This window comes from Ahaetulla prasina, chromosome 5 (genome assembly GCF_028640845.1).
Source record: "Ahaetulla prasina isolate Xishuangbanna chromosome 5, ASM2864084v1, whole genome shotgun sequence".
NCBI classification, from domain to species: domain Eukaryota; kingdom Metazoa; phylum Chordata; class Lepidosauria; order Squamata; family Colubridae; genus Ahaetulla; species Ahaetulla prasina.
Genome location: NC_080543.1, coordinates 83784405 through 83798228, shown reverse-complemented (window position 1 = coordinate 83798228; position 13824 = coordinate 83784405). Strand labels below are relative to the sequence as shown.

The window sequence follows — 13824 nt, the reverse complement described above, 5'->3', positions numbered from 1 at the left end:
TGGCATTGTTCCATGGGCATGACTCCACTGCAGGGACCTGCGGTGGCTCTGTCGTGTCCCACTCCTCCTCTGACGGCCAGGTCTGGGAAGTCTGTATCAAGCGTGGCCACGAAGCCTCTGCAGCTTTGCCAAATTCCTGTCAGAGTTCTCAGGGCAGGCAGGAATCCAAGGTGTGACTTCAGCAACCAGATGAGACTTTGCCTGACTCAAGGAATGCCAAAAAGCAGATCCTTTATATAGGCCATGGGGTGTTGCTCCATGACTCAGCACTTATCCAGGCCTGCCCCTCCCTTCCTTTTACTGACATCGCCTCTCCATTCTCCGGAAGTGGGGATCTGTCCACTTTTCGTCCTCCTGCTCAGCTGCTGACAATTCTAGCTCGTGGCTGGCTTCGTGCTCACACGCTGTAGGGAGGTTTGTTTGCTCAGTCTGTCCGGGCATGGTGCCAGGGCTGGGGGCTGGAGGCATGCCAGGCCATTCTTCTTCACTATCAGTCTCTGGCTCAGATAGCAGGAGATGGGAGGGGCCCGGCTGAGGAGAGGAGGGCGGGCGAGGCACAACAGGCTCCTTCTTCCATATCAATGGGCTCACACGAACTCCTCTGCTCGCATGATTTGGCTATCCCCCAAAATGATACTCTCTCTCCGGTGGTGGTTATCCCCTGCAGTAACCAAGGGTCATTAGTTCAGGGAACCTCACTGCCTGGTCTTTACCATGGATGCCAGTCTTTACGGCTGGGGGGCTCACCTGGACTCGGCCATGGCCCAAGGTCGGTGGACTCAGGCCAACCTCGGCCACAACATAAACTGCTCTGGGCTGTTCATCTCACCCTTCGAGTTTTTCAGGACAGGGTAGAAGGCCAGCACATCTTGATTTGGATGGACAATGTGGCCGCCAAGGCCCACATCAATCGCCTTGGAGGGACCCACTCCCAGCACCTCATGCCAGAAGTAGGGAGGTTGGGCCTCTAGGCAGAGACACACCTGCGATCCATAAGAGCTTCGCACATATCAGGGAAGGCAAACACGCAGGCAGAACACCTCAGCAGATCCCTGGTGGACCCGGGGGAGTAGCGCCTGCCTCCGGCTCTCTTCTGACAAATAGTGATGCGCTTTGGCTGCCCAGAAGTCAACCTCTTTGCATCCCAGACCAGCCAACAAGTGGAGAGATTTTTCTCCAGGTTTCCAGCCCCAGGAACTGAAGGCGTAGAATTCTGCACAGTCCTTGACCTCAGGGCTTGCTTTACGCTTTCCCCCCAATTCTGGTGATTCCCAGACTGCTTCAAAAGATGCTGGAGGAGGCGGTAGAACTCATCTTGATCACTTCTCACTGGCTGGGCCGTACGTGGTTTGCAGACCTGGTGGCTCTGTCGGTGGCTCCTCCTTGGAGGCTTCGTCGGGACAAGGTAATCCTCAGCCGGGGGCGTTGGTCCACCCCGATCCCAGATGGCTCCAGCTGGCGGCCTGGCGATTGAGTGGCGCCTCCTGAGGCGTCACAGCCTCTATTCAAGGGTCATCCCCACCATACATGCATCACGCCGTCCCTCCACTAACCGCATCTATTCCTCTATGTCAGGGGTCACCAACCTTTCAGACCTCAGGGACCACTAAATTCATAATTTTAAATCCTGCGGACCACTAATATGATCCGCCTAATTACCAGCTAGGTGGGTGTGGCTAGATGGGCATGTGACTGAGTGGGTGTGGCCAACTCGATTTCACTCACATTGAGAGGTGCCTCGCTGGCCTCTACTCGCCCCTCCCCTCCCAGCCACTTCTCGCCTCCCTGCCCCAGCTCCTTGTGGCCCCAAGAGGAAGCAATTGTTGGAGCAAAGCAGCCACCATGAGAAAAAGTTGGCAAAACAGCTGGCTCAGTTCAGATTGGATCTGACCGAGAAGGAGGCTCAATAGAAGCACCTCACTGAGGACTACAAGCATAGGCTTTCCAAACAGAGGGAAGACCTGTGGAAGTGCAAGGCCAGGTACAGGTGCCTGGAGGCTCAGCGGGCTGAGATGGTCAGCCAGTTCCAGGCCATGATGCAGTCCCACTGAAACAAGGCCCTTCGGCTCTTCCCTCCAGCCTTCACCCAAAACCCCACACCAAGAGGCCAAAGCAGACCCCAAGTCAGAATTTCTGCCCCCCTCCGACCCACAGAAAAAGACCCTGAAGGGGGAGATTCTCTGCAGCAATACAAACGTTCATTGCACGTATCCATTCCAGGGACCGTAATTTGAAGAGCCCCGATTTAGTGCAATATAAAAAATGCAAATAATTTTTCTACGGACCACCACAATTTTCTCGCAGACCACCAGTGGTCCACGGACCACCAGTTGGTGACCGCTGCTCTATGTGGTTCTCCTTCACGGCTTGGTGCGAGGTGCAGAACCTGACCCCCACAGAGGCTTCCACTGCAAACGTCCTAGAGTTCCTGCAGGACGGATTCGAAGCAAGCTTGGTGCCTAACACCCTTTGGAGACAGGTATCAGCCCTTTCCTATGTCTTGGGATGTGGCTCCACTGGTTCTCTCTCTAGGCTTCCCTTAATCCGGAAGTTTCTAGAGGGGCTATGAATCTCCGTCCCCCCGCTCTTCACCAGTACCCTACCTGGGACCTTTCTAAGGTGCTTAATGCACTCACCCGGGCCCCTTTGAACCTTTGAGTAAGGTAAGCCTACATTTCCTGTCCTACAAAGTGGCCTTTCTGGTTGCTATTACTTCTGCCAGCCGAATTTCCGAACTGGTGGCCCTTTCCACCAGGGCTGACCTATGTATCTTTCACGCTAACTGGTCGTCCTTTGTTTGGACCCCTTGTTTATTCCAAAAATTAATATACCTTTCCATTGGGCCCAGGAATTGGTACTCCCTAATTTTTGTCCCAATCCTTCCCACTGGTTGGAAACCATCTGGCACACTTAGATGTTTGGAGAGCTCTTCACATCTATATTAAACGTACTTCCTCTCTTTGGAGATCGAAGAGTCTCTTCATGTCCTTCCAACCGGCAACCCTGGGCCACAAGGTTTTGTCATCCACCATTGGATGCTGGCTTCGGGCAACTATTGTCAAAGCCTATGACTCTCAGGCTTTGCCAATTCCTCGCAGGATCACTGCTCATTCGACCCACTGTTGTGTCTTGCCCGCCCTCAGAGCAGCCGGGGCCTTCTTACCTGCTCCCGAACACTGAGGAATGTATGCCTCCCGGTCCCAGTCCTGGCTCCATGCCCACACAAACTGCAGAAGAAGGAGAATCTCCCTGCCCCAGCCCTGACTCCATGCCCAGGCAAACGGAGCAGCTAGACCCCTCCCCCTCCTCCACAGCATGTGAGCCTGAGGAGGGTTTATTACCAACAGCTGATTGGTGTGACCCTCGCATCAGAAGATTGGATAGGCGGAGGCAACAGAGGGAAGGGAGGGGCAGGCCTTAATGAGTGCTGAGTCATGGAGCCACACCCCATGGCCTATATAAAGGATCTACTTTCTGGCAGTCTCTGAGTCAGGCAAAAGTCGAACTTATCTTGCTGAAGTCACTTACTGGTCTCCTGCCTGCTCTGAGGACTTTGCTAGGACTTTGGGCAGAGCTGCAGAGGCAAGCCTGATTCGGATTTCCCTGACCCAGCTGTCAGCGGAGGAGTGGGACACGACACCCACAGTGCCATGTCTTCAGCAGTTTGGGCCACTCAGGGCTCATTAGAGGAGGTGTGCAGGGCCGCCACCTGGTCATCCCTTTCCCCATTTGTCCGCCATTATAAATTGGACACCTATGCCTCAACGGATGCGGCCTTTGGCCCTCAGGTTTTACAGCAGGTTCATTCCGAGGGGGGGACTATGGACTGGTCAGTTCCCTCTCATTAGGATGTAGGCTTTGGCATGTCCCATTCCTGACTGCTGACCTCAAAGAGAAAGAGTGTTGCCTTACCTGAACGCCCATTCTGCTGAACAGGGGGGCCAGTAGTCAGCCCCACCCTGTCTTTGACCGGTCCTTGTAGGGGGTTGGGCACTAACGATGTCATTTCAGCTTAGCACGCCAGTCTGCCATATCTCCCTCGTCAGAAAGCTGGGAAGCAAGAGGAAGAGGAGGAGCTTAACAACTTGTAGACTCAATCCTGGATCAGATGACAGAGTTAACTCATTCCTGAATGCTGGCCCCCCTGCTCAGCAGAATGGGCATTCAGGTAAGGCAACACCCTTTCTGCCTCTTTTTAATTCACTTTTGGAAAGGGGATTTTGTTTTTTTGTTTTTTTATTTTATTTATTTTTTTGGTTTTTTTTAATGATGCATGGTTACAAAAGTTTGTTGAGATTCTCAGTCATCCAGGTCATGGTTGTTCCAAAGGTGCTTTTTCAGGAGGCAACTGAACTTCCTTGTTTTTTCTTTTGAAGACGTTCAACTTCTTGGATGAGAAGCGAAACATCTTCAAAAGAAAAAACAAGGAAGTCCAGTTGCTTCCTGAAAAAAGCATTTTGGGACTTTGTGTGGTCATCTTTGATTAATGTTTATTTTGCTTAAATACCTCCTGGAATCACATTAGTTGAGAAGTCAGAGGCCTTATAAATGTGTGAAATAAATATCTGCAACTCCTGAGAGCAGACTTTTCCTATGATTTTGCAGCAGCTACAAAGTATAGTCACATAATCCTTGAAAAAGACATCACTGCTTGATGAATGCTACATTTATAGTTCTCCACACTCCAAAGTATTTTTTGGTATCAAATACAAAAAGTGGCACAGCCCTCTCTGAATACATTTCATGTGTTCCTTATTTTTTGTATGTATTCCCTGGAAACTTACTACTTCCAGTTTAAACAAATTATTTCCCTTAACCAGATACTAAATTGAGATATCTTTTAAAAAATGAGGGTAAGAAGTCAGAGGCAGTTGTGCAAGTGTCTGTAAATGACTATATAATGTAAATGACTATATATATTCATTTTGTACGTATAAAATATGTATCTGAATTCTCCTAAAAACAAAGTCCTACTTTGGAGAAACGGCACTCCAGGTACTCTAGTCTCATAGTAGTAAACAGTCTCATCCTGTTTAATATTATACTAGTCATCCTTAAGAAGAAGACATTATTTTTATAAACACCCATTCCTTCAATTCTTCATTAACTTTGTATTGATGAATCATACAAAGCAGTTCAATTTCAGGCAAGGTATCAGGGTCCTGACCAAACAGAAAAGTAGGGATATATAATTTAATGAATAGCTTCCAATATAATTGTTAGACAGTTTGATATACTGGTTAAGGTATTTATGATATACAAGTGGGACTGAGAAGACTCAGTCATTGGGTGACTTTGGGTGGGTAGTACATTCTAAGCAAAACTGCATCTAGGACATCTCACTTGCCAACTTGCCATGACTATCTTGCTGCAGCCAACTCACCATGGCCAACTTGCTGCAGTGAAGAGTTTGTGAAGGGCTAACATTTTGTTTCATCCTGTATTCTTGCATATGTTGGGAACGCTGCTTAAATGAGGTTTTCCATCCAAGATAAGAGCGGTACCCACATTCCAAAATGCATACATGATGAACAACAAAATGTTAGCCCTTGACAAACCCTTCACTGCAGGACAAGAGTTACACTAATATCAAGAAATGATGGAATAGAATAATTAAAGAAAGGATGCCAAAGGAGGGACAAAATGAAATGTGAATGACAAAAATAATTTTTAATAATTCTAAATAATTAAATAGAACTGTTGAATTGTCCTGTCACATTTTGGGCAAAACTACATCACAAGATTTTTTCTGCAGATAAATTGAGGGGATTGTCATGTAATTGTCATCTTTCAGCTCTTGTATGAAAGATAAGATATATCCTTGATGAGTCATGAATGATCGTATAATGAAAAAAAGGTGCTTAGAACTATTTGCAGTATAAGCAAAAACCATCAATAATTTTCCTTTTTTCAATTTCATATTTTTCCTCTGAGGTCTTACTCTAGCACATCTGTTGAAGATACAGTGAACAAAGGGGGAGAACCACCAGCTCCCCCACCACGACCTCAAAAATCACATTCCAGAGCTTCCTCTTTAGACTTAAATAAAATTTTCCAGCAAAACACTCAAGGTAAGCTATAGAATGTTTTAAACTTCCCCAGAAGCTTAAATAATACTATAAAAAATTCAAACAGTTTAAATGCTTAGCTTCCAAACAACTTCCCTATTTTTCCCATAGTACAGTGTTTTTAAAAGTGTGCTTCTAGAACCCCAAGACCCATTCAAGGGTTTGCAAAAATAAAGCTAGATTTTGTTGGAAAAAATGGTACCATATTAAAATGACATCAAACAATCATGAGAAGTCATAGCAGCAAATGCATCAGTTATATATTTAGTATGGTAAATATTAATGTATGTAACCTATACAAGAAAAATTATTTTATGGTCTTCGATAATTTTTAAAAGTGGGAAAGGAACCTGAAAGAAAATAATTTAAAAATATGCTCTAGTACATAGAGTATTTAAATAGGTGATCCTTGGTAGCTGCAATCTAGCTGATATTTTAAATATATAAATGAAACATAATAGAGCCAATGCCACAAAGAAATTATGTAACATCAACTGCGAACTTTTCGGTGGAGTTACTAGAGACACTGACTCTTTTTAGCTTATAACTTATAACAGTTCTTTTAGTGACCATTTAAAAGTTACAATGGCACTGAAAAAATGACTCATGATTGTTTTCACACCTACAACCATTGCAGCATTCCTATGCTCATATGCTATGCTATGATCATAATTCTGATGCTTAACAACTGACTCATATTTATAATGGCTGCAGTGTCCCGGAGTCACGTAATCCCTTTTTGCAACTTTCTGTCAAAGTCAGTGGGGAAGACCGATTCACTTAACAAACTTATTACTAACTTAACAACTGCAGTGATTCACTTAACAACTGTTGAAGAAAGGTTATAAAATGGGGCAAAACTCACTTAGCAAATTTCTCGCTTAACAACAAATTTTGAGCTCAGTTGTGGTCGTAAATCAAAGACTACCTGTAATATGCAAATGATAAATGAAATTATATCATGCATGTACTTGTTTTTATATGATACAATAGTGTATTGTTGAAGATAATAAACTCTTGTTAATTATCAAAACAACTTTAGCCCATTTTAATTCCTTGACCATACCATATGATAATCAGCTATTGTGGCCTCTTATGTACTTTTTTGCACCTCATAATGTATCACAAATTCATTAGATTCTTTATAGTTTAAATACATTGCCAAATGTGGCTTAAGAGAACATGACTATAGGTTAGCATAGCTTTTAGGAGGTTTGGTGGTGGTGACAATGATAGTAATAACTCTCAGCAGCTGTCTAGATATTTTTTTCCTTCGGATTTAATTTTTTTTAAAAAAACAAGACTGCTAATTTCAATTGAACCAGGTATTAATATTAATTCCCATAATATTAATTATTATATTATATTATAATATTAATTAATATAATATTAATTAATATTAATTCCCATAATCCTAAAAACTTTAACCAAAAACTTTCTACTATTGACCTCACCCCATTCCTAGGAGGACCATAAGGGGCGTGCATAAGTGCACAAACGTGCCTACCGTTCCTGTCCTATTGTTTTTCTTTTCTTCTTCCTATATATAAATAGAATAGAATAGAATAGAATAGAATAGAATTTTATTGGCCAAGTGTGATTGGACACACAAGGAATTTGTCTTGGTGCATATGCTCTCAGTGTACATAAAAGAAAAGATACGTTCATCAAGGTACAACATTTACAACACAATTGATGATAATATATCAATATAAATCATAAGGATTGCCAGCAACAAGTTATAGTCATACAGTCATAAGTGGAAAGAGATTGGTGATGGGAACTATGAAACGATTAATTAAATTAATTAAATTAAATTAATTACTGCAGATTCAGTAAATAGTCTGACAGTGTTGAGGGAATTATTTGTTTAGCAGAGTGATGGCCTTCGGGAAAAAACTGTTCTTGTGTCTAGTTGTTCTGGTGTGCAGTGCTCTATAGCGTCGTTTTGAGGGTAGGAGTTGAAACAGTTTATGTCCAGGATGCGAGGGATCTGCAAATATTTTCACGGCCCTCTTCTTGATTCGTGCAGTATACAGGTCCTCAATGGAAGGCAAGTTGGTAGCAATTATTTTTTCTGCAGTTCTAATTATCCTCTGAAGTCTGTGTTTTTCTTGTTGGGTTGCAGAACCGAACCAGACAGTTATAGAGGTGCAAATGACAGACTCAATAATTCCTCTGTAGAACTGGATCAGCAGCTCCTTGGGCAGTTTGAGCTGGCGCAGAAAGAACATTCTTTGTTGTCCTTTTTTAATGATGTTTTTGATGTTAGCTGTCCATTTGAGATCTTGCGATATGATAGAACCCAGAAATTTGAAGGTTTCTACTGTTGATACTGTGTTGTCAAGTATTGTGAGAGGTGGAAGTATGGAAGGGTTTTTCCTAAAGTCTACCACCATTTCTACGGTTTTGAGTGTGTTCAGTTCCAGATTGTTTTGGTTGCACCACAAGGCTAGTCGTTCGACCTCTCGTCTATATGCGGATTCGTCATTGTCTCGAATGAGACCAATCACTGTTGTGTCATCTGCGAACTTCAGTAGCTTAACAAATGGATCATTGGAGATGCAGTCATTGGTATACAGAGAGAAGAGAAGTGGGGAGAGCACACAGCCTTGGGGGACCCCTGTGCTAATTGTACAGGTATTTGATGTGATCTTGCTTAGCTTCACCTGCTGCTTCCTGTTTGTTAGGAAGCTTGTGATCCACTTACAAGTCTGTTCCGGTACCTGTAGCTGGTTTAGCTTAGTTAGAAGAATGTCTGGAATGATGGTATTGAATGCTGAACTAAAGTCTACAAAGAGGACCCTTGCATAGGTCTTTGGAGACTCAAGATGTTGTAGGATGTAGTGCAGAGCCATATTAACAGCATCATCTGTTGATCTATTTGCTCGGTATGCAAATTGCAAGGGGTCTAAAAGCGGATTCGTGATGGTTTTCAGGTAGGAAAGCACTAGCCTTTCAAAGGTTTTCATGACTACAGATGTTAGAGCAACTGGTCTGTAGTCATTCAGTTCCTTGATGGTGGGCTTCTTTGGCACTGGGATGATGGTAGAGCGTTTGAAGCAAGAAGGAACATAGCACATCTCTAGTGATTTATTGAAAATATGGGTGAAGATGGGGGCCAATTGGTCAGCACAGACTTTTAAGCAAGAAGGAGTTATCTTGTCTGGGCCTGGCGCTTTTCCTGGCTTTTGTCTGTGAAATAGGTCCTGCACTTCCTTTTCTGTGATCACTAGGGGTTGTGAACCCAATGAAATGGGGTCAGTTGTAGGAGGCTTGGCTGTTGTTTATATGCTTATACCTCCTAATATTTACTCATATATATGTTTACATACTATATAATTTTTTTGTATGACACTTATATCTATTGTTGTGACAAAATAAATAAATAAATAAAAATAATAATAGTCTTTTGGAAACAAGAGAGTTGGAGTGATCAGACTCTCAAGTGAGGCTCAGCAGATGCTGAGACCCGGAAGGTACATTTCCCTGTTCCCATAAAATGGTACTGTTTAATAGAGGGAACTTGGAATACTTAATATTTAATGGAAAGCAGTATTTTTGTATTCCTTCAAAAATTAAAAGTAATTGAATTCTATATTCACTTCCAGCAATTTGTAAATAAATTAGCCATGATAAATTCCTATATTGTTAAACAATTCTTGCTATGTCTTTAGACTGTTTCCTGAGTTTGGATACACTATATTTGCATATGTGATTAAATCTTCAATACAAAGCAGTTTGTATTCAAAAGACCAATCAGAGTGTAAATTTAATTTTGTGATCTAGGGAAAATGTAGGGGGGGGGGAATTGCAGAATTGCTGCAATTCTGGCAGAAAGACTAAAGAAGGTACTACAGGCATATATTCATGAAGATCAATCTGATTTTCTGCCAAAAAGATAGTTAAGTGATAATGTGGGTACTGTTTTAAATATTATTGAATATTTACAACATCACAATTAGAAACTGGCAGCTTTAATATTCTTGGATGCAGAGAAAACATTTGACAATTTAAATTCAGCTTTTATGTTTAAAGTTTTGGAAGACATAGACTTTGGAGAGAATGTTATCCAAGGGATTAAAGCAGTTTATACATTACAGCAAGCAAAGATTATTATTAATAAGGACTTAACCAAATCCTGTGAAATTCAAAAGGGTACGAGACAAGGATGCCCCCTATGTCCCTTATTGTTTATATTGGTGTTGGAAGTTTTGAATAAAGATATTAGGCAAGATGAAAAAATAATAACTGATATAAATGTTAAAAAGGACATTTATAAATTGAGGGCATTTACTGATGACATGGTTATATTTTTGCAAGACCCAAAACATAATATAGAATATTTGATGAGGAAATTAAATGAGTTTGGGGTTTTAACAGGTTTTAAAATAAATAAACAGAAAATAGCAATGCTTATTAAGAATATGACCTCTCAGGAAGGTGACATATTGTCTAAAAAGTCTGGCTTTAAGGTTGAGAAAAAGGTGAATTACCTGGGGGTTATATGGGCAAATACGAACACAAAACTGTTTCAAAATAATTTGACTGTGGGGGGCGAATCGTTAGCCCCCAGGGAATCGGTGCACAATTTAGGCGTTCTCCTGGACGCACAGCTGTCTTTAGAAGACCATCTGATGGCCGTCGCCAGGGGAGCTTTTCATCAGGTTCGCCTGATTCGCCAATTGCGCCCTTTCCTGGATCGGGACTCGTTATGCACAGTCACTCACGCTCTCATTACTTCCCGACTGGATTACTGCAATGCTCTCTACATGGGGCTCCCCTTGAAGAGCCCCCGGAGGCTCCAACTGGTACAGAATGCGGCCGCGCAGGGGATTGAGGGAGCACCCCGTAGCTCCCATGTAACAACTCTCCTGCGCAGGCTACACTGGTTGCCGGTGGTCTTCCGGGTGCGCTTCAAGGTGCTGGTTATCACCTTTAAAGCGCTCCATGGCATGTGACCGGGATACTTACGGGGCTGCCTGCTGCCGCCAGTTACCTCCCATCGTCCGGTGCGTCCAGTCCGCTCTCACAGGGAGGGCCTCCTTAGGGTGCTGTCGGCCAACCAATGTCGGCTGGCGGCCCCCAGGGGAAGAGCGTTCTCTGTGGGGGCTCCGGCCTTGTGGAACGATCTGCCAGTGGGACTCCGTCTTCTCCCTGATCTTCGGACCTTTAAGCGCGAGCTCAAGACCTTCTTTTTTCACCAAGCGGGGCTGGCCTGATTGATTTTAATACTGTGGGTTTTTAGTGGGCTTTTAACAGGGGTTTTATTCTATTTTGTAATTTTCTTACTTAATATTTTTAACATACAGCGATCGAATTAGATTTTTAAACTGGATATTGTATTTTAAAATTTTTTGGATTATTAGTGTTTTATTTGCTGTACACCGCCCTGAGTCTTTGGAGAAGGGCGGTATAAAAATTTGAAAAATAAATAAATAAATAAATAAATAAATAAATAAATCTCTTTGGAATGATATCAAAAAAGACTTATTGGGATAAATTGCAATTATCATTTCTAGGTAGAATTTGTGTAATTAAGATGAATGTTTTACCAAAAATGCTCTTTCTGTTTCAAACATTACCAATACTTGCAAATGATACTTAATTTAAACAATGGCAGATGGATATCTCCAAGTTTATATGGCAAGGGGAAAAAAACAAGAATTAGATACAAATTACTGCAGGATGCTAAGGAAAGAGGAGATTTGGGTTTACCAGACTTGGAATTGTATTTGATGCTTCCTGTTTGGTCTGGCTAAAAGAGTGGGTTAATCTTCAGAAAAAAGAGGTTACTCAATTTCGAGGGTCATCCATGAATTAAGATTTGGATGGCATGGCTATTTATGGTATGACAAGGTTAAAGTAAATGTTGATTTTAAAGACTAGTTTATTAGACGTGCCATCCTAAAAGTTTAGAATAAATATAAAATAAAGGTTTTTTTATGAAGATGCCTCTCTGGATGTCCTCCCAGGAAGCTTTTTTTAAAAAGGAAATGGCAGTGAAGCCAGACTGGTGGACTTATGGTCAAATAATATTTTTTATTTTGGTGATTCTATCCTCTTATCTGCCATTGGTTTATATATTTACTATTGAAAGAAGGATTCAAATTACCGTATATACTCGAGTATAAGCCGAGTTTTTCAGCACATTTTTTGTGCTGAAAAACGTCCCCTCGGCTTATACTCGGGTCTATACGGCTTATACTCAAGTTTTTTTTTTTTTTAAGCCCCTCGGCTTATACTCGAGTATATATGGCTTATACTCGAGTTTTTTTTCTTTCTTTTTTTCACATTTTACCGGACTGAAGCCCTGCCGGTGCAGTGAGAGGGCGGGGCGGGGGAGCCGCCAGCCTTCTCAGCTGAGGGAGGGAGGGTTTCCCCAACCGGTAGGTGCCTCATTTCCCACCCTCGGCTTATACTCGAGTCCCCAGTTTACCCCAGTTTTTGGGGTAAAATTGGGGACCTCGGCTTATACTCGGATCGGCTTATATTCGAGTATATACGGTAGATAAAAAGAGTTATGGGTTTGACTTTCTGAAAAATGAATTGGAAATCCTACCGCGTGATAGCGATGAACATATTATTGTTTATCAATTGTTATTGAATTAGAATTTGGAGAATGAATATGTAAAGTATTATGTGATTCAGTGAATAAGAAACTTTGGATATAACGTAATTCTGGAACAATGGGGAGAATATGTGAATGACGCTAAATTACAATTTTTTAAAAATATTTTTAATATGATATATCATTGGTATTTAACACCAGATAAGTTGTCAAGAATGTATAAAGGTATTTCAGTTGAATGTTAGAAATGTAAATATAAAGAAGGGACCTTTTATCATTTATGGTGGAGATGTGATAAAGCAAACAAATATTGGAGTAGGATTCACATCTTAATACAGAGGATTGTCAAAGTTAATATAAAAATAAAACCAGAAACTTTTCTGCTGGGTTTAATGGAAAAAGACTTGGAAAAAAATTAGGAACTTTGATGTTGTATATGTGGGCGGCTGCAAGATTACATTACACACAAAAATGAAAGGATACTTTGATTCCTACTGTTGGAAGAAATGTCCATCTGGGTTCAGTTCCAAGTGGGGAAAAAGACACTGGAAACATGGAGACTGCTTAGAAAAGTGGTTTACTGGTGGACAGGATCACATGGTTTGAGTTCCTGAACAGAAAAGGGCGAGATGTTGAGCGCGCCTTGGTTTTATGCCCTCTCTGAGCTTTGAACTTCCTGGGGCACAGGAAGAGTACCCTGATTGGTTGTCAGACTCCCAGGAGGTGGGGGTCTTAGCTAGCCTTGCTGGCTGATGTAATCTTTCCAGGTGCCATGTGATGAGTTTCTGTTGCTAGATGGGTCCTATTATGTTGCAGATGATGGCCCACTGACAAAGGTGGGGGGAGGCAGGAAGCTGCAGGAAGCTGCTTTGTCCTTAAAACATGTTTTTCCATTTCTCATCCAGGGAAATATAATATTCTGCCCTTTTTAATATTTTCTAAAATACTACATTCTTCTAGGAGAGGGGTGGGTGCTAACTTCTTACACTACAATGGATGAATGGTTGCTAAAGTTGAAGGAGTTAGTAGAGATGGCCAAATTGATTGCTTTGATTAAAGAAAAAAATACAATTACTTTTATTTTTATTTGGAATCCGCTTCTGGATTTTGTGCTTGAGGTGGAAAAAAAATGAAACTTTGATTTTGGCTTTTATTGATTAATAGCTTTTTTGTTGTAGAAATGGC

General features: G+C 42.0%; 1 protein-coding gene across 1 annotated transcript in view; it reads left to right on the top strand.

Annotated features, from left to right (window-relative positions):
- The window catches only part of REPS2 (RALBP1 associated Eps domain containing 2), a 201226-nt gene that overhangs the window by 146161 nt on the left and 41241 nt on the right, over positions 1-13824 (top strand). The window contains exon 15 of the mRNA XM_058186758.1: positions 5935-6071. Within this exon, the coding sequence (XP_058042741.1) occupies positions 5935-6071 (137 nt within the window). The remainder of the gene's footprint in view (positions 1-5934; positions 6072-13824) is intronic.